The sequence below is a fragment of the Candoia aspera genome, chromosome 8 (assembly GCF_035149785.1).
Source record: "Candoia aspera isolate rCanAsp1 chromosome 8, rCanAsp1.hap2, whole genome shotgun sequence".
NCBI lineage: Eukaryota > Metazoa > Chordata > Lepidosauria > Squamata > Boidae > Candoia > Candoia aspera.
In genome coordinates, this window is record NC_086160.1 from 75,430,926 (window position 1) to 75,458,049 (window position 27,124).

General features: G+C 49.1%; 1 protein-coding gene across 1 annotated transcript; it reads right to left on the reverse strand.

Moving 5' to 3' along the window:
• Positions 1-12,332: 12,332 nt before the first annotated feature.
• On the reverse strand, positions 12,333-27,075 carry CCT7 (chaperonin containing TCP1 subunit 7). The gene is made up of 12 exons (XM_063309970.1): positions 26,955-27,075; positions 24,780-24,933; positions 21,968-22,074; positions 21,357-21,482; positions 21,135-21,187; positions 19,922-20,093; positions 18,568-18,732; positions 18,012-18,200; positions 17,666-17,763; positions 16,956-17,088; positions 14,395-14,601; positions 12,333-12,996 (listed from the first exon to the last, which is right to left on the reverse strand). The coding sequence occupies exons 1-12, from the start codon at positions 26,958-26,960 to the stop codon at positions 12,772-12,774; spliced, it is 1,635 nt and encodes a 544-aa protein (XP_063166040.1). The 5' UTR covers positions 26,961-27,075; the 3' UTR covers positions 12,333-12,771.
• Between the last annotated feature and the right edge of the window lie 49 nt (positions 27,076-27,124).

The following is a 27,124-nucleotide window of genomic DNA, read 5'->3' on the forward strand; positions in this document are numbered from 1 at the left end:
CTTTGGCCATGCTGGCTGGAGGGTTATGGGAGATGAAGTCCAGCTTGGGACCCGTTGGCATAATCTAGCTCTCTTTGCAGAACCAGAGAAGTTCCTCAGCTCCAAGTGCGACGTGGGACCTTGGAGCAGATCTCGGAGCGACTGAAATCCGTTTTTCCTTAAACGAATCGCAGCCATTGCGTCAAACTCTTTAAAATTAATTAGTTGTGAGAAAGAAATATTTTTGTACCTTCTTCTGCAAGACTTGCACATGCTTCAACCTTTTCCTGTTGGGGAGCACAGAGGCCATGTTCTCCAAAGCTTCTGGAGAGAGGTATAGAAAGGCAGTCACGTGGCTCCAGAAGGCGTTGCTCCCGCCGTGGTCCGAGATGCAGATTGTGCTGGAAAGGGAACTCTCCAGCAGCAGGCCACCCTCTGGTTTGCACGAAAGGCGGCCACTTTGTCAAACTCTATTTCTTAAGAAATCCAAGGGGGTGCAGACCTCAGCCAACTGTCCTGCAGGCCGCCACGCCGAAGAATCAAGGATGCCTCAAAACCAGCAAAAAATGTTAATTCAGAGTGCAAAAAAAAAAAGTGAACAAGGACCAGGGAGAAAGGAAGCCCATCTTCCTGAGTTCCGCTTTTTGATACTTTCAAGCACCCTCGTTTCTGATAATGCGGGCCAACCGCGAGCTGAACTGTCTGCCCCTCTTTTGACGCAGCAGGGCAGGAACTCAAAACTTTCCTTCCATGCAAGAAAGCCAGTTATTTATTTCCATAAGGGATTTCAAAGTGGCAGACAAACCAAGGAGAGATTTTATTTATTCAGCATGGGTCTAAAGCTCTGTCTGTAGCGAGGCATTTCCTTTATGGGCGAGGACTGTTGGGTGCTGTGGTTCTTTTCGATCCTCATTCATCCTTCCGACTCCAGAAGAGGTTGGATTCCAAGGCTGCGGATACCAATCGCATCCGTCTCCATTCCTTGTTCCCTTTCGTGTCTCAGCCAAGGGGAGGCTGGCCATCGGATGCATGGAGAACCAGGGAAAAAAAAAAAGGATTCTAGCATTGCACCTTTATGTATTTATTTGTCGGTTTATGGGCTGATTTATTTATTGCCTGTGTTCTTAACGCCGTTCTGCAGAGAACTGTGCCAGGGGTCTGTGGTTCTGAGATTCTAAAATAGGGGTGCCCCCTGATTAATCCAGGGGTCTGCCCTTGCAACTGTGAATTTAGCTGGACGCCGCACTCTTCCTTCTTGGAGGCAGGGGTGGAAGGACAGCGCCTTCTTCAAGCTGGGGGATTCGGCCCAGGAAAAATTGGGGGAAGTGAGGGAAATGGGGGGGGGGGTGAGAAATTAAAACAGGCTGCCCTCCCGTTCCCAAACTGACCCCGTGGAAGAAGGCAGGTTTTTGTGCTATTGCCCAGACGTCCAGAAGGGAGGCCAGTTTGAGAAGAAACAGGGTAGGGCTGATCAGAGGCCAAAGTGACTTTTTAAGACATAGTCTCAGCAGTGAGTTCGGAGGACTGAAAAAAGCAAAGTTTTGATTTATTGGTGGGTGGGTGGGTGGGTGGATGGATGGATGGATGGGCTGTCTTTGCCATTTACTTTCTAAAAATAATAATAATTATGGTACTCTCTATGGCAGTGCTTTTCAACCTCGGCAACTTTAAGATGTGTGGACTTCAACGCCCAGAATTCCCCAGCCAGCCACGCTGGCTGGGGAATTCTGAGCGTTGAAGTCCACACATCTTAAAGTTGCCGAGGTCGAGAAACGCTGCTCTGTGGCATTTTCTTGCTTGTGGTCAGATTGCTCTCATCAGTGTGTTGGTTTCTGGCCTTAGAGCATCCCCTTTGCTGTTTTGTGAGGCAAGAAAAAAGGGCTAGAAAGGAAATGTGACCCATCCGTCCCATTTTTCAGACATCTCCCTTCAGGACCAAGTGTTTTGTGTGGGAGGAGGGGGTAGAAGCATCAATCCTTTCCTCCTACTTGCTTAGGCTGCAAAAACTGCCTTTAAACCGATTGATGTCAATGCAAGATTTGACAGACCAACTGCTTCCGCCCCCATCCCCCAAAGTCAACCTGGCTTAAAAGGGGTGACTCTGCATTCTTATGCACTTCACTAAGGAGTCAATTGCTTTGGACTCAGTGCAGCTTACTCCCAGGTAAGTGAGTGCCTAGGGATGCTGTTCAGCTGTGGAAGAATTGTGTCCCTGAATGCCAAATCTCAGTTTAAAGAAGAAAATCTCTACAGTAGTGTTTCTTAACCTTGGCAGCTTTAAGATGTGTGGACTTCAACTCCCAGAATTCTCCATCCAGCATAATGGCTAGGGAATTCTGGGAGTTTAAATCCATACATGCTGGCTGGAGAATTCTGGGAGTTGAAGTCCACACATTTTAAAGTTGCCAAGGTTGAGAGAAACTGCTGCACAGTGATGTCAAGAGGAAAAACCCTAAGTATGCTCATTTAAGTCAGTATTATCCACTTAGGCAAGGATGTTTGGAAGCAGGGATTCTCAACCTTCCTTCCTTTTGCTCATGGCCTCCTTCTGAGCCTCATTTACTTCTGTGACACCGCCCCAATAAACAAGGGTAGTTATATCATGGTCCCCAGAGGGGTATCATGCAGCCCACACTGAGAACCCTTGCAAAGGGCAGGGAAGGAGTGATTAAGCATTCATTGCTTTCAACTGGAAAGGAAAGGGCACCATTGGGTGTGAGACATTATTAACCACATAGATGGAGGGGGTGTGTTTTCAGCTCCTCCAGTGAAAGCTTAAAGGGTGAAGGCGAAATCAGGAGGCTGAATGGATGGAAAGGCAGGCAGGCAGGGCATCCTATCCATAGGTGCTTGGGGTAGGGTGGGGCTCCTGTAAACAAGCAGCTAATGCCTTCGTTCCACCCTCATTTCTTGCTGCCAAAAGAATACCAACAACCCCCTGAGCCCTCACCATGAGCTGCATGTATATCGCCTCAAATCCCAGAGCAGTATTTATTCATTTGACCATGTCAAACCCCTGCAGAACTGCATTTTGCAAAAGTCCAGACAAGTTTTGGGGTGTCTGTTTCTGCCTCTTTAACTCTGCCTTGGTATTGCAATTCTGCAAAACCTGAGGCTTCGGGACATGAAAGGGGTGGTGGGGAGGTGGGTGAGGCAGAGGCCTAATTCCATGTTCTCAGTGACCGACATAGCAACCTTTGTGCACTGGACTCGGTTTAGTTAGATTTAATTTTAATTTTGGGGGAGGGGCGTGTCTTTTGGCTTAGCGTCCTGGGTGAACCCGGGCTGCTTGGTTAGTCTCTGGTCTGATTTATCGTGTGAACCCAGAGAAATGGGTTAATTCAGTAAGCGAGTTAAGCAAAGTGTACAACGCAGGGGCCTGGGTGACCCCTTTTCACTCCCAGCCCTTGAACTCAATCAAGGAAAAGAAGGAAGACAAAATAAATGGGGAAGAAATTGTCTGGAAGGAGAACAGCTGCTGCAGGGGTGGTGGATCGCAAGACCCGATCATTAAACAGGGAAGCACATCAGGGAATGCGTGTTTGTGTGGATGCATATTATTAAGGGTGCAGAGTGTGGTAGCTGCACAGCTCGTTTTTACAGTGCAAGACCTTGATTTCACTTCTGACCTTCCATTCTTTCTTTCCTCCATCTTTCCCACTGTCCCCCCCAGTACCCTCAACTGTTGCAAACATTTTCTAAAGGAGGCAGAGACCCTTTTACCGGATGTGCAGTACAGCAAGTGCCTTGCAGAGGTGGCACTGTTGCTGAGCAGGTTTAGGGGCAACGGTGAGAAAAGGAAACGGGGGGAATTCCAGATCAGTCACTCCGGGTTGTCGTACCGTGCACAGGATTTTAAAAAAAGATTAAGCCCTAGTCTAAACCATAAAATAATTTCTCAGTTTCCCGCAGATGAAAAGCAGAGAAGGGAAAACGAGCTTTATTGTGCCAATCAGCCCCACTTCAGATCTCCCACTCAGAGCACAGGGTAGATCCTACACGCACTTTGCCTCCATAAGATCCCAGGCTCAACCCTTTCTGGACTCCGTAGCTATGAGTTCTAGATCAAATCTCTTCTGCACAACCTCAAGATGAGATACAGAAGGAAAGAGGGCCGGGGGTGCGGTTATCAATTTGCCCATGTTCCTTGTATCATTGGGCTTCTGGAAAGCATTCACAAAATTACCAGGAGAAAATGCTCAGAAAGGTGGTGTGAACATGTTCCTCCATGTGCCAGGTCAAGGCAATACCTTGCTGAGGTTACAAATTGTGATGTACCCAGAGTTTCTGTGGATCAATTGGTCTTGGCCCCAGTTAACCAAGAACAGGAGATGATCCAACCTGGAAGAGATTCATGTTCAAATTAATTGCAAGGCTTGGCGTGGGTATGAAGTGACGCAGCGAGAACCTGCAGAGAGATAATCGTTCAGATTTTGCTCCTGGGAGATAGAAAAAGAACTTCGTTTCTCAAAAGCACTTACAGTCTTTCTCGATCAATCATTATAAATGACTGAAAATGTATTACATGTGCCAGAAAGAAAAGAAAAAAAAAATTGGCTCTTCAGCTATTTTTTTAATTATATAAATATATGTATATTTTAGTCTTTAGCGGATATGTGCCAGTGGTCTTTTAAGAGCCAAAATGGTCGTCTCTGTGTGTAGAGATTGATCTTAAATAAAACACAGAGAAAGCAAACAATTTTAGAGGCATAGAAACTGTGAAGGGGAGCGGAGATGTGTTAGGGCAATCAACAAATGGTGCCAGCTAACTGAATGGTCATGCCTCTTGAACTGGATTTTTTCCTTCAATAACTGCTAATATCAAGGCATATGCAGGTAAACGCACCTGTGAAAGACACTGGGGCACTGGTGAATTTAAATTATTTAATTTCGTAGGCTTCAGACTTATTTAACAGCTACCTTTCCTTTGCAGCAAATTTCAATTCTCAGTGCATCTTTTGGAATTCTCCAGACAAGGTCAATGCAATGTTGATTTCTCCTTTTTTCCCAGCCCCAGACATAGTCCCCAAATTCCAGATTCCAAGAATGGGAGATTTTCCGACCCCATGTTGAATTTTTTACATTGGAAAAGCTGAGCAAAAAATTGTATTCAATGCCATATTTAGGAACACTTAGTAATCCTCAGATTTGATTCTATTGTCATTAAAAAAAAATCTAAAAAATGGACCCAGCTATCACCATGACAACAGGCAAGCCACCTTATAGATAAATCATCTGTTCCTGGGGTTGCAAAAGGAGCTCTCTAGGCCCAGAGATAAACCTCTCAGGTGAGACCCCCATCCCCACATTAGTCAAAGAGATAAGGGCCATAAGCTGGGTCTGATGCCTGGCATACAGAAGTCAGTATTAGGGAGGGATGGCAGCACCAGCAAGGTAGGTCTGTACACAGGTACCACCTCTGAGCTGCAGACATATATACAACCACTAGATGGCAGCATGTGACAAGAGAGTGTATTTGTATCTCTCAGCTGCCCTCTAGTGGTGGTCCTAGTCTGCTCTGAGGATGCTTTTACTGCTCCTGTATTCATCCAACGTGCCACCCTAGGAAATGTTTGTGTAAGTTTGTCTACCACAACCTGGTTTGGTTTTGTTAAAGATGGAAGGCCTAGCTAAGACCTCTTGCATCTGCAGGAGCGTCTGGTAGAAGCACAGTATTCTGTGTGCATCACGACATCCCTGAAATCGCTTCACCCTACCAGGAGACATCCATATGTGTAGGAGGCCAAGATTTTGCTGTACCCTTGCAACAAGGATAGGAGGCAGATTTCTGTCCCTAGAGGGTGAAGGACGCCCAAATTCTGGGTCAATATAAGGCTGTGTCATGCCTTCCAGGAATCCAATGCTTGGGGGTCTGTCTGGTAGATGCATCAAGGTGATTGAAGGTGCACTCTTCATCCATGATTGGAGTCCAGATCTTCTAATGAGAGCTGACATTTTTAAGATCATGCAAAAGAGCCCCTACCTTACCCCAAACACCCTGATCATTGCAAAGAGGCATTTTTTGCTTAGCTAGCTTAGCACATTGCCCCAGGCCACAGACATGTTAAAAAGTATGTTTTTTTCCAACCATGATGCTGGTTTAGAATCCCAGTAAGGCAAAGGCAGATGAGTCCTGCAATGCCCAAACACATGTGACCCAGGACACAGTTCTATTTTTACCAACTATGTTATGAGAGAGTGCGCGGTGGAATCTATCTTCTTTTGCTGAACCTCGAGTTTGTCCTGGGCCCTCCGAAATGATGAGTGAATATTAGCCCTTGACTCCAGTGCTATGTTTTTGGTGCCTCTCTCTTCCCTTGGTATCGGCTAGGCATGGTTGAAAGCACCATGCCACTTGGAGAGCCCTTGGCTCTGACAGAACCTCCAAAGCAAATAGATTTGCACCTCTAAATGTCGTGCCTGCTTGTACTTAAGGACGAAGAGAGTTCTGCTGCTTCTTTTAATCTGACTTTTTGTTTGTTTCTTTGTTCAGGAGTGGAATTGTAGGTTGCGGGTGGGGGGGGGGGAATTGCGATCTTGAACCAGTCCACGTTGAGCTGGTGGTTTTAGAACCCAAACTCCAAAGGAAGTGCTCACAGACCAGTGGTGCAAAAACCACGCTCGTGCACAGCTCTTGCTTTGAGAGAAGATCTGGGTTGTGAGGACCACCGTTCAGGAGATTGGAGGTTGGCCTGGGAAGATTAGGACGAAATCTTTGTGCCGCAGATGTGAGTAGGTTCTTTTCTCTTAAGGCCAGCCGCCTCCAACTTGGCCCCCTCCAGATGTGCTGGGCTCGCTCCCAGAATCTCTTGTCATCCCAAAGCATCTGGCATCTGTTGGGGAGAAGCTGGCTTCAAGGGTGTATTGGCAAAGGACGAGGTGAGACAGGTGAGGTGCAGAAAGAGGGCTCCATCTTTCCACCTGCCAAGAGAGAGCGACCATGCCGCATTTCATTCTTCCTGGCGACTCTCTTGGGGCCCTGCCAGGAGACCATCATTTTTTAAAATACTGGGGTGGGGGGGCAGAATTTTCGTCTGTAAAATGCACTTTGATGTTGTTGCTCTTGAACTTTGCCGAATGTAAACAATGCGTATTTAAAATTTAAGAGAAAAAGGAAGTTAAAAGACAAAACAAAACCTACAAATAAGAGCTATTTTATGATTCAGTGTTGAATAAAGGTTCTTCAAACAAGGTTTGGCTTCTTTTTCTCCCGCTTTGAAGGGGAAATTATACCGGAGTGGATTCAGCTTGTGTGTGGTTGCATGCCTGCGTCAGAATGATCCCTTTTAAGCAGCCAGTCGTTCGGGAATAAGGCCAAAGGACTTAAACTACCTTAGATTGGTGCTTCCAAGATGGGCAACTTCCGGTTGTATGGACTCGCTCCCAGAATTCTCAGCAATGGTCATGCTGGCTAGGGAATTCTGGGAGTCGAAGTCACCACATCTGGAGACCACCCAGGTTAGAAACCACCGCGTTCAACTGAGAGACTCCTGGAGAGCCTCATTCATAGTCACGCACGGATCCTAGATGTTGTTGGAGCCAAGCTGATGATCTGCGTTATGTAGTCAAATCAGTACAGCATCACTGAGGGACTTTCCTCTGTAGCTCAATTGCTCAAAATTAGTCATTCCTTGCTATTGTTTTTTGCTGTTTTAGGGGGGAAAGACTCAACATGGGATGCAAGGCCACAAATGGTTCCAAACAGGACTCAAGAAAATCTGGTCCTGCCCGTATGGGTGACTTGGCCATACCCATCTGGACCCTTTGCTCCACCTACTGCAACCCTCGCCCACTCCCCAAATGTCAGGGTTAGCCCCCAAGAACCCCCCACCACCACGCCTTTCCTGCTCCACGTCCCTTTGCATCTTGATACCATCTTTCTTTGCTCCCAGTCAAAACTCCCAAGTTCGGAAAACCCACATTCTGTTTCTCGCATCCCCAGGGCTGATGGGGATCACATCCCCAAGGCCAGATCACCGAAGACCATTCAGATCTTGGTGGTGGGTTCCCCTAGCAGAGTTTATCAAATTTGTATAGCCACTCATCTCACAGAAAAGTGACTCTGGGCAGCATACGACAATTAAAAACCCCCAATAAATATATTAAAAACATTCGTTATTAAAAACAATAAAAAACACAAAAACAGGAGATGGTGGTGCTAGCCGCAGTAAGGGAGCCATCGCAAGATCTCCCCAGGCCTGAAGGCAAAGCCAGGCTCTGAGGGACCTGTGGAATGCTAAGAAGGATGGAGGTAACCTAGTTTTCAGGGGAAGGATGTCCCATAAGGTGGGCACCATGGCAGAGAAGGGCCGCCTCCTGGGACCCATCGAATGTGGGTCCCTTGCAGATGGAACCCATAGCATGCCCTCTCTGCAGGATCTAATGGGACGGGCTGATGTAGTCAGGGAGAGGCGGCCCCTCAGATAACCTGGCCCCGTGCCATGAAGGGCTTTAAAGGTCAAAGCCACCACCCTGAATTGCACCCGGAAGCAAACTGGCAGCCAGCGCAGCCTACAGAGCAGAGGTGTGGTGTGTGCTCTTCTGGGGCACACCTAACTGCCTGTACCACTGCATTCTGGGCCAGCTGAAGCTTCCGGATACTCTTCAAGGGCAGCCCCATGTAGAGCGCATGACAGTAGTCCAATCTAAAGGGGACTAGGGCATGAGTGACTGTGAGCAGAGCTTCCCAATCTAGGAACAGGCGCAACTGGTGCACAACATGAAGTGCCACCCCATCCAGCACCAAAGATGGCACAGTGCTAGAACTGGAAGGCCCCCGCACCCACAGCCCCTCCGTCTTGCCGGGGTTCAGCTGGAGCCTGCCGTTCCCCATCCAGACCCTCGCAGCCTCCAGGCACCGGGATAAGCTGTTCACGGAATGGCTTGATTCGCCTGGGGCAGAGGTGTATAGCTCACTGAGGATACCTCACCCCATGGCAAAAGATGAGCTCACCCAGCTGGTTGCTTGCTTTTGTATTCAGATCTAATCACTCTTGAGCCTCCCATTCCCATTGCATTCAGTGTGTGTGTAACCTTTCTCCAGAAACAGCTGAGCCTCCGCTCCATACAGCCTCCAAGTGGGCAGAAGCACGGCCTCATGCGCAGCCAGATGACATACAAGGACATCGCAAAATGGAGGCTGGGAGGGAGGGAGGGAGGGAGGGAGGGGATCTTCCAGGTAAGAGATTTTTAAGCCGATAGGCTGTTTCCTTGGTGACACTCGCTCTTGGCTGAGCAACTCCGCTCCTGTTGAAGCCCAACACCCAACAAACTAAAGACATATTTTTAAGAGCAGTTAGAACTGGCACCCTTTACTCCATGTAGAACACTTATGGTACAATCGGGGACCATTTTGGGTCATTTCAGGAGCAGCCTCCTGAGATCTGGTGCTCTCCAGAGATCTGGAGGACCACCCCACCTTTGGTCCTCAGCCTGCAGGGCCGCAGTTGGAGAAATGCCATGCTTTCCGCACCCCAGGCGTCTCTCCCTCCTCAGTCTCGGGGGCGCCATCCCTCCCTTTGCAGTTTCACTGCTATCTACAACAGGGAGCCTCCTTTGCCCGCCACCCCCCCCCCCCCGGTGCCTGCACAGGGCTCCAAAAATCGACGGCTGCATTTGCCACCAATTCCTGTAAGCCCTTTCTTACCTCTGGAATTAGGAAGCGTAGGTAGGCATAGAACTGTAACAATACACATCTGTTATGTTTGAATAGCAATTTGTGCATATATACATGCTTGGAGTTCTAAATGGAAAGCTGGAGTTCCGGAAAAAAAAAATCACTTGTACATTTGAAATCGTCTTATTGGCAGAGGAGGGAGAACTTGGATTGCAGAGCCCTTAGAAGCTGAAAATAGCATTTGCAAAGCTGGAGGCTGAGAGAGTTACTGCTGTTGTAACAGTAGCCTGACCAGAAGGGAAGATACGGGCATGCTGTTGTGCACTCTTTCAATCGAAGCCTTTGAATCCTTACACACGCAGGTGCAGACCGGCAGCTGAAAAATCCGGCAGGCACAATTTCAAATTTGGAAAATAACCAATGTCCATTTGACAGCTCAAATCCGGGTCCACGGACCTGCGCAGATGCATCCTTCTCTTAAGCCCACACAGGACACCGAATTGCCGCGTCCGTGGTGGTGGTGGTGGAGCGACTAAGCTGCTAGTCCTTAGGGCTGGGCTTCAAATGGCAAAGCCGCCAGAGGCCAGAGGGAAGATCCAACAAATGTAGGTGTGTGCCTGATGGGGAAATGGACAAGATTTTCCATTCTGTTTTAGTGCCTTGCCCGCTTTCTCCCAGCTCATAAAGCCAGAGTCCCTGAAGCAGTTAAAACTGAGGAAGTAATGCAAACTGAATTATACAAATCTGCTAAACCTGCGTATTTTACAGGTAGCAGAACTCAAAATTAGCCAGTGGGGAATGGCTGTTTAGCACACAGGACACAAATAGTTGTCCAATTTTATGAACATATGCAATTGACTGTTAATAGATGTTTCCCTATCAGTGTTACAAATTCGAGACAATTTGTCTATTTTAATATAGACCTCCATGAAGACTGCTGCCCGCCCAAGTCCTGCTGTGCCGCCTCATCATGGTAGTGTGTGTGTTCCTGGGAGGGATGAGCGAAGAAGAAAATTGGGAGTGTGTGCCAGGAGTATTATATTCCCAGCGGGGTCAGCCAAGGCGTGACGGTCATCCCAGCTTCCCGGCTAAAGTCAGCAGGCGCCTATACTGGGCAGCAGCAACATAGGAAGATGGAGGCAGAGGACCACTTAGCGACAATGGCAAAGGGACCAAGTCATACAGCACGCGAGAAGGCAACGGTACACCGTATTTTCACAAGGAAACCGCATGGATAGACCCAGCTCTCTGGAGAAGGCCCTGATGCTGGGAGAGGTGGAAGGAAAGAGAAGGGGAGGACGGCCAGCACCGAGGCGGATGGACTCAGTCAGTAGCGGTGAGTGCAGAGTTGGAAGACCTGAAGGACCAGGTTGGGGACAGATCTTCCTGGAGAAGGTCTATCTATGTGGTTACCAGGTCTACACTGGCTTGATGCACACATCGCTCACTGATTACTGTGACACACTCATCCTAAGGCTGGCTTTGGAGAGGACTCTCAAAAGCTGCAGTTTGTCCAAAACATTCTTCCTCATTACTGCACTGGTTGCCAGGTGGCTTTTGGGCCCAATTTAAAGACTTGCACAGACAAGAAACCGCTGGACTCAGAATGATTCTGCTATCCTGCAAATTCATCTAGACCAGTGTTTCTCAACTGTGGCCACTTTAATGTGTGTGGACTTCAACATGGCTGGCTGGGGAATCCTGGGAGTCGAAGTCCACACATCTTCAAAGTGGCCAAGGTTGAGAAATGCTGGTCTAGAGGCGGCCCAGATGGGAGGAGCATGGCCTAGAAGGCAGGCCTTCTCCCTGTAGGGTGGCCCCAACGTTACGGGACATGGAGCCCCCAGGCCCTTCCCCCTGGCATTCCAAGAGGGCTGAAGCAGCTCTTCTGCAGGCACACGATCACTTCTCATTATTCAGCTTGGGCAGCCTTGGAGGGTTTGGTTTCTGATGCCTTTTTGTTTCAGGGGTTAGAGTTGTGCTTTGGGGGAAACATGATTTTATGATGCCTGCTTCTGACTTGCAGAGTGCCCAAAACAGACTCAAGCATGGCAGCTAACAAATGGTATGAGGATTCCTGCACTGGGCGGAGGGTTGGGCTGGAAGACCTCCAAGATCTCTTCCAACCCCGCGATTCTATGATTCGTTTGTAAATGACAGAGGATGAATCTATTGATCTATCACCAGCTCAGTTTTTCCTCATCGCCTCAGTGGCCAAACCCAGGCCTCAAAAGATCAGACCTTGTTCCTTTTGTTGCCTCGAAACAGGGTGAACTCCAACTGATGAAGCAGTTTTACCTTCAGCCACCCAGAAGGGGGAGAAAGGCAGGACCCGGCTGGTGGTTTCGCCTCTCCTCCATCAGGGCACACCCGGGGCAAAGGATCTTCATCAACGGACGTCGGACCAGCCCCATAATCTACCAAGCTTGCCAAGGTTTCAGAAATGCTGCCTTTCCTAGGCCTGGCATGGGAAGTAGAAACACTTCGTGTTTTCCTTTCTAAGTGTCTTTGCTTTACCCACCCCCAAGTCAGCCTGAGCAGCACCGGTTAAAAATGTACAATTGTGAATGTTCAACAAGGGTTAGCTAGCACGACTTAGTATGTCAGTCTCAGAAACGAGCAGCCTGCAACTGCTCTCTGAATCTTCTCCTGAATTGTCTATCATTATTTGTTTTTAATAAAAGCACTCAAGTACCCTAAGCCAAATTCATCTGAATGAGAAGCACCAAGACAAATACAAAGACCCATGGGAGGGACCTGTTTATTGTGATCGTGCTGGAGTTTAAACTTCCACAGAAAAACCAATAAATACAACCTAGAATGAGCCACTGTGATATTCAAGCACGATGTCAACAGTGCAGGGTTGGGGGGGGGGGGCTTAGAAACCAGGAGATGAAGGATGAGGCCTGGATTTCAGCCTTCAAAGCTTTCCCCCCGTAATTTCAAGGAATCAAGTCCAAATTACAAAAATGAAAGGAACTTAATTTGACATGGGTTGCTGGTACTCAAAACGCTGTTCCTCTCAATTGCGCGGGGAGGCCTTGTCAACGTTAAAGGTGGCTTCACTAACCTGCATGGGAAAACCAGATTGAAAGGGGCGAGGTGGAGACGCCCCGAGGACCTATTCCCTAAGGGAGGATGCCCCTGCCTCTCCCACGAATGACCACGCCTGGCTCTCAGTGGGTGTGTGCCCGACCTCGCCCTCGGCCACGGCTCGGAGGAGGGGCGTCTACAGTGGACCGGGGATTCTTGATGGTTTCGTCCACAGACACGATGAGGCAGGCTGCCTCAGATGCGGCCGTCATGGCGTTGATGCGCACAATGGCTGGCTCCCACACACAGGCCACAAAGTTGTCTGCAATATCTTCGTTGTTCACGTCCACGCCGTACCAGGTCCCCCCCTGCAGGGCAGACAGAGCATACCCATCTCACAGCAGAAGTTACCAGCTGCCTCCATCATCAGAGCCTGCCCTTCCGGCCTGCCTCGGCTAAGGGAGAGCCTCTTCTTGCCTCAAATGCACGCAAGCCAACGCCTCCCCTGAGACCGACACAGGATGTGCAGGCAAGTGCTTTGGGTGGAGACAGGATTGGGACAGTGAACGTGACACCCTTACTGGCTGGTCTTGAGGAACATGCAGTAGCCCAGGAGAACCACAAAAGGTGGAAATGGCTGGAAATGACTTACATAAGGAGTGCCCTGCTGGATTGGGATCCTTGGCCCACCTAGTCCAGCAATCTGTCTCAAGAGTGACCAACTAACTGCCCAAGGAAGGCCGCTGCCATTAAGGCTCGTAGCCACCGATCCCCAGGACTTCCATGAATGGGCCCAATCCATTTTTGGACAAGCTGCTACCAGCACCACAGCACGATGAGAGGCTTTTGAAAAGGGATAGGAAAGCTAAACAAGCTTCAGGTTATTTTTTCTGCTCTTCTCATCCATGATTAACAGTAGACTATGATACACAGGAAATGTGAATCTGCACAAGGGAAATCACAGCAATTTACAAGCTGAAGAATCAAACCCCTGGGGTGGAAAAGTGAGATCCTCCCTCCCGCCTCTTCCCGTGTTTAGCACAGATTACAGGCTCTTTTTCAGAAGCAATGCACCAACTCAATACCACCCCAAATCAGGGAGGCAACTGGCACTGAAGCTTGTTTGTTTTACTGATGGGCTTGGTGGAAAAATTGTACTGCAATTTTTACGCTGCTGACTCAAGCCCCTGCCTTGTGTCTTGTTGGTGCTTTGTTTTGCTGCATTAAGTTTAAGTGCTGCGATTTTGCATTTGAATGACACAAATCAACCTTGGGTGGGCTTGGCCCTAGAAGATACCCAGGAGTAATTTAATAAATAATGCTTCTGGATATAATAGCAGACAAACCAAGACTCAGAGCACCTCTACATTTTCATTTTTGAGCCTCTTAATAGTTGGTTCCTTAAATTCAGGCCTGTTGCTCATACAACCACCTTTACTCAGTTGTTGCTAGGCTACAACCAGGATTCTGGCCAGCCCAGCCCATGAAGAGAGCACAGGACTGGGGAAAGCAGGCCAGCCTCACTGCTTGAGGCGGGAACAGAGGGGCCTCAGCCATGCCCTGTTTATTTACAGCTCAGGCCATTTCTCCTAACCCTCACAAAAGCAGATTTAATTCTGGAAAAAAGGCAAACACAAGGATTGCCAGGGGAACCGTGAAGATGTAAAGGCCCAGGGCTAGAAACTGAGAGAAGCAGCAAGGCTATTCTGCAAAACCTACTAAACACAACGCTGAATGCTCACGTCTGATCTCCCTAGGAAGCTCACCTGCGCGTGCTTGGCTCGGAGCTGGTTGAGGACGTTGGTGGCATCGAAGCCGGCATTGTCACAAAGCTGGCGTGGAATAATCTCCAGGGCTTTGGCATAAGCCCCTATCAGCAGCTGCTGCTTGCCCGGAATGGTTCTGGAATAGTCTCGGAGATATTTGGAGATTTCCATTTCTATAGCTCCGCCGCCAGCAACCACAGAGTCATGCTGGGGAGGAAAAATCCACATCCCATCAGCAGAAAAAGTTCACTTCCTCTAAGGCTGTTTTTGCAGCAGGTTTAAGGGTATGATATTGAGACCAAAGACCAAATGATGGCGCATCAGAGATCTCACACAAACCACTGCCCATCTGGTGAGGTCACACAAGCGAACACTCTTCACTGACTTGCTAGTGAAGAGAAGAGGGCCGGCTCCTGCCTGAGCCATTCAAAGCAACTTGGAATCCTAGCAAACAGTGTCAGAACGGGTCGATGCTGCGGGTTTCTTAAGTACCCTACAGCTGGCGCATTTTTTCAGCCGAGACCAAAGAGAGACAGAGGAAGCGGCTCCACGTTCTAGCACAGCTTTTCCCACAAACTGCTGGTGTTCGATTTCTGTGATTTCTAGGGAGCTGAAGTCCAAGACATCAGCCTGGGCAGGATGCATGGGACTTGTGCAGAAGACAGCCTTTAGAGGACCTCCATGTTGGCCTTTGTGGTCAAAACGCACTCAGCCGCTTCATGTGCGACTTGGCACCAAATAAAGATTTGCTACCAAGAATCGGGGGGAAAAACCTGCTACAACAGAGAGTGCTTGCATCTTCAGCTCCTGGCCCCCTTCAACAGTGTCACTCTGGGGGTCCTGCTATGAGTCAGCAGGCAGCCCCACCTCCTGCTCTTCAGCGGCCCAGAAGGCCACTCTCCAAGTTAGTCTGCGTTTCCGAGTAGCGGCTCTCAACTTGGTCCATGGGGGCCTCTGCTCTCAACTAAAAGATCCCCACCACGGCTCCATTACTGCAGAGTGGAACTGAAGAGCAGGAAGAGCTCTCTGCAAATTGGGGTGACCTCTTTTTCAAGCCAAGGCAGGCAAACTGAAGAAAAAGAACTCTCCGTTCCCCCACGGGAAATCATTCAGTGGGTTCATTAAAATAAGATAATAAGATAATAAGATATAATAAAGTATAATAATGTAAAATAATATAAAATGGGAATTTTGTGTCAGTGTCCATGTTAAGTGCAAAATTCCAAAGGTGTCTCCAGAACCCCCCCCCCCCCAAAAATGTCTTGCTCGTTTTTTTTCCCCCAGGAAAGATGGCCCAGGGCCTAGTCAGCTGAGGGAGTGCCTTTCTCTGGTTGTCCGAGCTTTGAGCGCCCCCCTTCAGCAACATTATCCGATGGGAGCTGGCGGAGGGAAGGGGGGCTTCTCTGCTGTGGCAGCTGCCCCCGAGAACAGCATCCCCCCAGAGATTCAAACAGAGCTGGCTCTTTCCCTAGATTTTGGGCTAGAGAGACAAGTTTGCAGTGGATGTTTGTTCTTCTGGGATGACCATCTTCCTCATCGGTTCTGTTATCTGGTTTTTATCTTTGTTTTTAATTCTATACACCACCCAGAGTCACCAAGGAGTTGGGCAGCCCTAGCAATGTGAAATACAAATAGAGTTTAATGTTTCCTCCTGATTCTAGGAAGATAGTTTAATCCAGTATTTCTCAACCTTGGCAAAGTTAAGATGGCTGGCTGGGGAATTCTGGAGTGGAAGTCCACACATCTTAAAGTTTGTGAGTTTGTGAGGTTGAGCAACACTGGCTTAGAAGCATGAGAGTGGACAAGGCCAATGTGGACAGTGGATGACGGAATACAGGTAGTCCTCACTTAACAACCATTTGTTTAGTGACAGCTCAGACTTACAATGGTGCTGGAAAAAACTTACGACTGGTCCTCACTTATGACCATCTCAGGATTCTCCCAGTCACACGATCATGATTTGGGAGCTTGGCAACTCGTCTACATTTATGACTGTCGTTGCATCCCGTGATCACCATTTTCAACCTTCCCAGCCAGCTGCTGGCAAGTAAAATCAATGAGGAACCGTGTGATTTGCTTAATGACCACCTGGTTTGCTTAATGACCGTGGTGATTTGCTTAACGACTGCCACAAAAAAGGTTGTAAAATTGAGTCAGATTCTCTTAACGACTACTTAGCTTAGCAACCAAAATTCCAGTCCCAACTGTGGTCGTCCAGCGAGGACTACCTGTATTTCACAACCCACCGCCCATTTATAATCCAGTAAGAATCCCAGAACTCAGTTATTAATTTTAAATAAATCAACCCATTTCTCACACATCAGTCATATACAGAATTCCGAGAGAGGTTCTTCAGAGCAAACAAGTGAGTAAGCAGCCCTAGGACCCTTTGGGTTCTCCAGCACGAGCCTCAAGCACTCTCCTGCTGGAACCAAGCGGAAGCCGACGCACTTCTAATGGGCAAATATTTCTTTGGGTGGCTGGAATCTGGACTGGCGAGTAGGGCAAGACGGAATGTCCCCCCCAGCCAGCCCACTTGCAGAGAGCTGCACGACACGTACCTTGATCGCTCTTCGAACGATCATGATGGCGTCGTGGAGGGAACGCTCCGTCTCTTCCATGAACTGCTCGGCGCCCCCTCGCAGGATGATGGTGCACGTTTTGGCTTTGGGGCAACCTGTGAAAAAGTTATACCTGCCCAGAAGAGAGAGAAAGACTTTCCTTAATGAATGGAAGATGGCGGCTTCGAAGAGACCAGGCAGGGAGCAGGGGGGTCCGCAGGGTGTGGTCAAGAAAAGTCAAGATGGTGGCCGCAACGGGGCAATCAAGGCCCTGTCCATTTTAACCTGCAACGCTCAAGGAGATCCAGTGGCATACTTTCCCAACATTTCCAGATGCCAGCAAATTCCTGACGATGGTGCAAATGATTTAAAGGAGAAATTCACAAACACATCAGAGCCATTATTTCTAGGCACCCAAGACTGGTCATGGCATTGCTGTGACCTACAATCTGAGGTCAGGGAGAGGCAGCTGGAACCCTCCAAATGTTGTGGACTCCCATGACACTGGCAATGTCTGGCTTCCAGAGGACCACAGGCTGCTCAGCCGAAATTGAGAAGCACCAACAAGGCTAGGAAACCCAACTGCCATTGTAATTCCTGTTCTCAAATGTTGCAGAATGAAAAGCAGTGATTCGCTGGCCCCTCGGAACCAGTGGGGCTCATCCAGAGGTTCCCCTGCCCCTCAAGCATCCCAGCCAACTGCCCCTTACCTCTCTCCACCAATCTGGGCCTCCTCAAAGAGGGCACAGCGCCCAAGCACGTCATCTGTTAGGGCATTTGCGCTGGTCTGAATGGATCCCCCACAAGCCTGCAACACCAAACAGCCCTTTCAGCGCAACGCTTACACAGCACCTAATGGTTCAGAAGCCCACCAGCTAGACTGGCCCATTTTCCTAACACCCGTGCGCCTTAAAGCACTTTGTTCTGCATGACACAATTACAGTGCACATCAGCCGAGCCTGGCCCCTCACTCCCACCCTGCATCAGCCATTTTCCTGCAGCTGCCACCCTGCTGCTTGCAGAAACCCAGCCCCTCAAGGGGTGACAAGGCCTCACCATCATGGTCCTCTTGAGGTCTTCTTCGGGGACTCGGCCTGCGCAAAACATGTCCCTGTCCGCAAAGTACTGAGTGGCCACGTCTCCAATGGGCAGTTTGGACAGGACGACTTTGGCCCCGGACTTGTGGAGCTTGTCCAGCTTCTCGTACAAGATGTTCCATTCGGCATCCACAATGGCCTGATAATCCTGCCAAAGCAGACCCAAAAGGTTTGGGCTTAAATAACAGCAACAACAAAACAACAACAACAACAGGAGGCTGTCGTTTTCCTAGAGCACCCCTCCTCCTTTCCGTAACCGTTCCAGTTGCTCCATCACACAGGGCAGCCCAAGAACAAGGCACGGGTGGTCCTGTGGCCTTCTGCTGCTGGGCAAACATTCCATTTCGCAGAAGGAACGCGCAAGCGATGGGAATCAGGGCTTCCAGCTGCGACGCCTGCCACCACAAAGCCTCCAAGACCTTCACCCCACACCCTCCAAGGCCCTTCCCCACTCCCCAGCTACACCTCCGCAGCTTCCGCTCTACCAACCCTCCTGATGAGAGGCAAGGCCTCACCTCCACACTGTGGACTCTGACTTCAGCGTTGTCCTTCTCCGCTTTGAGCTCCAACTCAATGTTGAGCAGGGCAATCTTGGGTGACTTGTACTTCTTAGGCTGCATCTCGAACCCGGCATAGGAAAAGGTTTTCTTGAAGGCTACTCCGGCCACCAGCTGGGAATCCTGAAGACAGACAAAGCTGCTCAGGGTGGAGTCTGGCAGGGCCTCCAGAAATGTTTTGCTAATCTCTGCGATTCACAGCGTGCCCAGCGAGCCCTTTAACACCTGCCCGAGGTGCAGGGGCCCATCACATTACCGACTTCCCACTTCTGGAATATCACCATGGAGGGATAACCTTTTTGGCCCAGAGAAGCACAAAGGTTCTCAGATGGGAAGGTGAACCTTTCCTGTGCAACCCCCAACCTGCATCCCTTCCCTCCCAGCGACCTTCGTCTCAGGGCTGGCTCCCTGTGGCCACCGGCGGCAGGAAATGGCCAGGCTGACTTCCCCAACGAGCTAGGACGGCCACCGAGAGAAAGCGGGAAGCCATCTCCAGGGTCTGTACTCAAAGGGGTTAAGGACGTAAGTGCCCTGCCGATGCCGCCAATTCATCTTATATTTAACGAACTGCCAACCAAGCGAGTCATTTAATCCTATATAAACGATTCAAAGATTGTGACTCTTGGTGTGATGATCTGCTGTTTTTAATGGACCACTGTGACTGATGTAGGTCACTCCCATTAGTAAGTAATAGTAGAATGGACTAGAATAGTAAAAATAGAAATACAGAAACATTTGTATTGCCAGGGGGGAACCCAGAGTGTGAAAGAGGCAGGGTAGTTTCCTTTACATTCAAAGGTGCCAGAGCAGTGTTTCTCAACCGTGGCAGCCTTAAGATAGGTGGACTTCGACTCCCAGAATTCCCCAGCCAGCTGTGCTTTCTGGGGAATTCTGGGAGTTGAAGTCCACCCATCTTAAAGCTGCCAAAGTTGAGGAACACTATGATAGAGTAATTCAGGAAACTTGGTCTTTGGAGAGAGGGCATACAGCTGACCACCGCCAGCAAAACATGGGCTTGCTACCGTTTGGGGGGGGGGCTGGCAAAAGCCTCAGGAGAAATTAACAGCACGGGTGCTTGTTTCTGGGTTGCGGCTGTGCTGAACATGGGACGGCGCGGGTGTTCTCGGCTTCTGTTTTATGTCATTTATGTTGTTTCCAATTCTGGTTGTTTCTCGTTCTGTTCTGTCAGCCTCCTGGAGTCGCACATACGAGATGGGCGGCTGTGTGTGTGTGTGTGTGTACACACGTGTTTCTTAGATACATAAACAAATGCTGGTGAAAAGCCCGCCCCACCACCACTCCAGCAGCGTACCTCCAGCGCCCCTCCTTGCACCTTCTTGATGCCAATCATTTTGATCTGCAGCAACTCATCCAGCATCATAACCGCATCCACCACCATCTCGGCAAAGAACTCCTTCTGCTGGGAAATCAGCTTGGAGCTCAAAGCGGTGCTGGCACATTTCCCCAGCAGGCCTCTCAGCTCACTATGGGGGAAGCAAGGGCAGAGGGAAGATGTGGATGCCGCTGAAGGACTTCAGGGCACCTCTAGGCTAAAGCGGCTCCAAGGGCAGGACACGCATACCAAAAGCTTCCCGGCTTGGGAACCCGACACTCCCCCCCCAGTACTTGGAAATTTATCGACTGGTTTATCGGATCTTATCAACGCCCATGTCCCTCGCAAGGAGGGGCTCTGGGCGGTTTACAAAAAAATAGAGTTAAAAACCAAAACAACTATAAATACAATAAATACAATAAAAGAAAGAAGGTGATGGAATTGATGGGCAAGAGTTCTTTATCAGACCGTGAGCGTAGTAGGCCCATCCGAAGTCACTCTGGGGTGCTGGCCATCCCCAGGTACGGCTGTTCCCCCTCCCATTCCAAGCCTGCTGGCAGAACCAGGTCTCTAATCTCTTTCGGAAGTCCAGGAGCGAGGGGGCCTGCCTCACCTCTGGGGGGAGGATGTTCCACAGGGCGGGAGCTACTGCAGAGAAGGCCCTCCTCCTGGACCCCGCCAGGTGGAATTCTCTTGCAGGTGGGTTATCCTACATTTTGAAACTGTCTAAGCCAGGGTTTCTCAACCAGGGTTCTGTGAGAGGTCCCTAGGGGTAACCTGGAGATCACGATTTATTTAAAAATTATTTTGAATCTGGGCCACCTCACATGAAAGAGGTGAGTTTCATTCTTTATTTTCAGTTTAAGAACACTGTTACGGCATGTATACAGGCCTACACATGAAACAAGTATCGCAATTTTTAAAGTTCTGGCCTGTATTTGAGCCTGGATGTGCAGGGGTTCCCCGAGGCCAGAAAAATATCTCAGGGATTCCTCCAGGGTCAAAAGGTTGAGAAAGGCTGGTCTAAGCAGTCTCTCTGAAGTTTGCAAAGGAAATGGAGTATTTCTTTTACTGCGGTGCATCTCAAATCTGTGGGTAGCTGCCACAAGGGGAGGAGAGAGGGTACAGGGAGGAATGTACGGATATGCGTGGGCACCCAAAATGGAATCACAAAGGAGGCTGAGGAACTTACTCTTGATCTGTCTTCTTGATTGTAACAGCAATCTTCTTGATCTTACTTACTGCCTGCCAAAGGAAAACAAAAGCCAGAATTAACACCCTGCCCTCTGTCGCTGCCAAGTCCACAGACTGGCCTTCCAGCCCAGGGGAAACCACTTCCTGCAGTGCTTCATCAAAACTGAGAGCCAAAGAGACAACACCACTTGCCAAATGGGATCGCAGAGCTTCAGCTTACCAGCTGCGTTGCTGTGCGGAAGGCACGGATGATGATCTGGGGGTGCAGGCCTTCTTCCACGTACGGCTTGACTTGCTTTAGGAATTCAGCGGCCAGGAGAGTAACTGAAGTGGTGCCATCACCCACCTGAAAGGAAAGGACTTCTGAGCAAGAGAAAACACTTTCTTGGGGAAGCTGAGCAGCTAAGCTCCTACACTTTCCCCCGTTTCTTCCTCCCAGATGCACCCGCCCAAGACCACAGCAACGTTTGTCACAGATTCCCAAATCCTCCCTTACAGGAGCGGAACTCTGGACTCAGAACTCCACCAGAAGGACGTCCTGGGGATCCCTTTTAGGGTACAGACTCCCTCCATTAAGACCAAGGTTCCTAGCATCCAGGAGCATCAAGCCCTGCATCAACCAGAGCACCAGCTCCTCAGTTCCACTGCAGTGCTGCCAAACAGCATTGCTCCACTTCCCCTGCCATCTGAAGGGATAATGAACTTGACCGTCTTTGCCGTCTCTCCGTGTGGCACCCCCTTCACTTTGCGGAGGCCTTCAGGGGAGCCTCTGGAGTGGCCTCTGCGAGTTCAGGACGCGCCCCCCTCCCCGTTTGTCCTTCCCAGGCCCACCTCTGCATCCTGGGACTTGGCGATGTCTACCAGCGTCTTTGCAGCAGGGTGGACCACGTCGAGGAGCTTCAGTATGGTGGCGCCGTCGTTAGAAATAGTTGCTTTGCCTGCAAAGATTGACAGCTGCCAGATTCACATAAAGTATTCGATGTATCTGGACATTTGAACAAACGCCCAAACAGCAAAGAAGGAGTCTGTCAGATGAGACCCCAACAGCAGCTGGCTGCCTTCGCCAAGCTGACAGGCAATGGCTGAAGGTAACAGCCGTTTCCCTCTGCCTGTCCCCAGTCACTGATCCACAAACGTTGGCTTGTTGGAGACCAAAAACTGTTCTCATGGCTCAGCACTCAGGGCCCCCCAGAGATCTCTTATTGAGCTTATTGGGCTCTCTGGGGATGTGCAAAACATTTGGGGCACGAATTTGGGTCTTGTCTGGTCCCAAACCCGAGACAACAAAAACATTCAGGCTTGGGGTTCTCCTGAACTGTGGCTCATCTGGCAAGGCTCAGCGGAACATCCAAAAGTGTCTGATTGTCCTGGAGATGGGACCCAACATTGTCTCCATTTCAGGCACACCTATAAACCTGCCTGAGCACTGGAGGAAATTCACCGTTTTTTAACCCCATTTCTGGCTAAGAAGTGCTAGTGGATGGATGACAACACCCTTGCGCCTGATGAAGAGGCATCCGGACTACAGGACTGCCCAATCTTTTCCTTGGCACTCTCAACACCGAGCTCCTGACTGAAGGTTCCCCCCACAAAGCTTTTTTTTTTTATGTCTTCAAGTCAGCTTTTGACTCCTTGCGACTACCTGCACAAGCCCCTGCAGTTTTCTTGGCAAGGTTTTTCAGAAGTGGTTTGCCACAGCCTCCTTCCTAGGGCTGAGAGAGAGCGACTGGCCCAGGGTCACCCAGCTGGCTTTGTGACTCAGGCAGGACTAGAACTCCCAGTCTCCTGGTTTCTAGTCCGCCGTCTTAACAGCCAACTGGCTCTCCCCAAAGCAATTAGTGAAGTATAACAAACAAAATAATACATTAGTGATTATACAGTAAGAAAAGTTACAATAACTAGCATGATTAAAGTAAACTGAATGTAAGGGGGGGGGGGGAAGAAACTAGGAAAAAGACAAATAAGATCCATATAGTATCAACATAAGATTAATTCAGTCCTTAAACTTATTGTCAAACGTAGACCATATTGTTCCATCTTCTAATTTTTACAATTAAAAAGACTTTCCAAAAACGGCTAACAAATCCCTATCTTGAATCCATTCCTTAACATCAGACTGAGCTTCTTTCCATCAATGTAAAGTTACTCTCTTTGCCAAGCCCCAGGTAAATGTCCTGACTGAAGCAGTGTGGGGATCCTAGGAAAAAATCCACCATGGCTGGGAGCCTGCAGGCACTAATGTGCTTCTGGACGCTCCCCAAGACCGAGCCCCACCAGATTATGTTGTGTTTTTATGTACTGATTCCCTTTTGGGTCAGTAACACTATCCATCGGATAGGAAAGCAGTTAGTAAACCAAGGCAATTAAAGGCACAAAAAGGGAAACACAGCGAAAACCGCTTAACATCAACAGTGCTCATTTTATTTCTTTGCACTTTTCGATCTTCAGAAACCATCCTTGCTCCCACATCATCCATTTCTTTCATTCTTTAAACGTATCAACTCTCTTTGAAGGAGTCCATCGATTGTGCTGAATCACAACCTGCTGGCCCTTCCCCTTTGCTTCAAACCCTTTATTCTTCCATTACAGACCTGTTCTGTCATTTGATCCTCATTCAAGACACCACCTCAAGGTTTTTCTTTCATATTGGTCACTCAATTTTCTAATCCGTCCACACTCCTTCATCACCCATTCATTCCTGACACCCCGCTCTCTTTTTAACCACACATACTTAAGTACCTCATTCCCGCTGCACTGGACTTACTTTTATCCACCTCTAGCTGCCATATAACAGAAGCAGACATTTAAAGCCATTTTCGCTTTTTTAACACTGCATATTACCCGCTACCTTTACACCAAATCTTAAAATTTCTCCATTTCCCAGTGTTTAGTAAACACTGTACCAAGATACACAGTTCATCTATTTTTTTGCCATTTATATATACGTAACATGCAAACAGGACTACCTCGGTCTCTGATAGGTTAATTTTCAAAACTGCATTTCTCACAGATGGTTTAACATTCGTTACAAATCATCGAGCTTCTCAGCCAACAGTTGCATTCGCACCCCAAACCAGCATACCTCTAATGTCACCACAAATGTTCCTTATACGTTTATCTGGCAATTACAATACAAGATATTCCTTTGTTTATTTTATTTTATAGGCTGTAAGTGTTTCTAGGGGAGAGAACAGAGTGAATCTTGAATTCAAGGAAGACGGAACTCCCATTTGCACATCAAGATTATCTGTCAACGGCAGAGTTACCGCTGGATGGCCAAGCACCCCCCAAGGAAGGAGTGTCTTTGCAATCTGGGGGTCCAACTCTAAGCTGTGTGGACTTCAACTCCCAGAATTCCCTAGCCAGCATTTTAGACAAAGGCTGTCAAGCTGCCTTCTCACGTAGCACGGCTCTGTAACAACAATCCAGTCTAACTGCAAGCCCCTCCTCGCAACTGGACCCTGGATTCAGACGCCTGCTCTCCGGCTTCAAGGATCTGGATGGGAAGACTCACCCCACAATCAAGATGTGATTTGGGGCACAGTCTACAGAGGCAGGGAACATGAAGGCACCCTACCATGGCAAGACAACGATATAAAGCAGCTTCTGGCAATTGAGGGTTATCCATCAGCACCAGCCTCACCTCTGTCGTCCACAATGAGTTTGTCCATGCCCCGGGGGCCAAGTGTAGTACGGACTGCTTCTGCGATTACTTGGCAGGCACTTATGTTGCTAATAAGCTGTGGGATCCCCTGGGAAGTATCTGTGCCTTCCTTCAGCAGGATAACCGGTGTGGGCTGCAGATAAAACACAAAGCGTCAAAGGTCAGGTGTTGTCAAGCTCAAAAGCAGCAACCCAGCAATGGGCGAATTTCACTGCACGCACAGAAAAAAAATTATTAGCCAGTTATTTCTGGCACGGAAAAGGCAGAAAGCTGAAGCAGAGAAGCACTGCCACAGAGACTAAAACCCCCAGCAAAGTCTTTTAGGGAATGTATCTTTCTAAAACAGTGGTGACATCAACATAAATATGTTTAGAGCAAGGTTTCTCAACCAGGGTTCCGCGAGAGCTCACGAGAGGTTCTCTGGGAGATCACAATTTATTTAAAAAATTATTTCAAATTTGGGCAACTTCCCATTAAAGAAGTAAGTTTCATTCTTTATTTTTAGTTTAAGAACACTGTTCATGCATATAGACAGACCTATACATGAAATGAATATAATAACTTTGTAACTTCCAGATTAGAACACAAAATGGAATAAATGATGCCATTGTCGAAAACGGAAACTATGCTGGGCAGGACACGTCGCGCGCATGTTGGATGGCTGTTGGACAATAGCAGTTGCCGAATGGTATCCAAGGGAAGTAAAAAGACCTATCGGCCAACCTCCAAAGAGATGGGAAGATCCAATAGTCATGAACTTTGGCTGAACCTGGAGAAGAAAAGCCAGGAATCGAGACGAATGGAAAGCGAGTTGCGACCAGCGGGACTCTGTCCGGCGACAGTCTGGTCAGTCAAGGTAATTGAGGTGTAACTTCTGGCCTAAACTTAAGCCTGAATGCGCAGGGGTTCCCCGAGGCCTGAAAAATATTTCTAGGGTTCCTCCAGGGTCGAAAGTTTGAGAAAGGCTGGTTTAGAGTTTTGTTGTGATTTGTAATTATTTCTCAAGATGATACAGTAAGTCTAGTTTTATATATCCCATTAACTACTTAATCACTGAAATAATGAATGTTAAATGTTGTGTGACAACTGTCAAGTTTCTGCTCGGGCAATTCGATCCAGCAGGGCTGGCACGCGCCGGGTTCCTTCATTTAAACAATGCCACCCATCTGTCCTGGTGCCTGCCCTCTGGAATGGGGTTCCCCCCAAGATCTGGGCGGCTCCCATCCTAACTGATGTTTTGGAGGTCCACGGAGGCCTTGTTCTTGGCCGGGATGGGTACAGTTTAATTTCTGTTGTACTGTTTTAATTGTTTAACTGTCTTTATGATTGTTAGCTGCCCAGAGTCACTGATTTGAGATGGGCGACTGGCTGAATGAATGAATGAATGAATGGATCTTTCCACTGTCCATGAGGCTAAGCAGCTCAGAAGGCATAAAACATTAACAGAACATGATAAGATGTTCTGTTACAGACAGGCACAGGACAAGGCAGAGCTGCCTCCGCAAGAAAGAACTAAAATCAGTGAGTACGTCTATTTAAGGAAGCAATTCATTTTCTGGATTTGCACAATTCACTGAAAGAGACATAAACCTAAATGGGCTGTATTGGCACAACCTGCTTATCCACCCCCGAACTAAGCAAGGTTAAAACTAGCCAAGCCTGGACATTGTGCCCATACTGCCCCTCCGGGGGCTGCGCCTATTCTGCAAACCAAGTAGGGAAGAGACTTCACACGGCTTCACCCGCTGATACCCGCGGGAATGCCTCGCGGGGGGCTTTCCTGCGCGGAACTCCTCTGACTACACCTCCCAGAATGCCCCGCGGCAAAGCAGCCACTCCATTAACGGCGCCGGCTCCCCCATAGCTCGCCGGGAGTTATAGTCTTCGGGACCCCGGCCCTGAACGCGTGCAGCCCGTCGGCTTCTAGCTCCGCTCGGGAAGGCCTGTCCCTGGCAGGAGCGCCGCAACAGGCGAGGCTTCCGCGCCGTCCTCCCGCCCACCGGCGACCCGCCCCGGCCTTCGCCGATATCGACGCCTTCTCGCCGAGGAGCCTCTTCCAAGGCTGAAAAGGCCGTCCGCGGGGAGGACGACGCCCGCCTCGCGGCGGATGGGGGCGGATAAACGCGGCCCTCCCGCCGCTTCCCCCTCACTCACCATCATCTTGTCGGCGGCCCTGCGCAAACCGTCCCTGCCCAGAATGCACCGCACTCGCCTAGAAACTTCCCGGCGCCTACGTGGGCGGGGTCAGGCGAAAGGGCGGGGCCTTAACGGGAAGTACGGCATAAGTCTCATAGAGAGAAGAAAAAGAAGACGCCTCCTCCCAC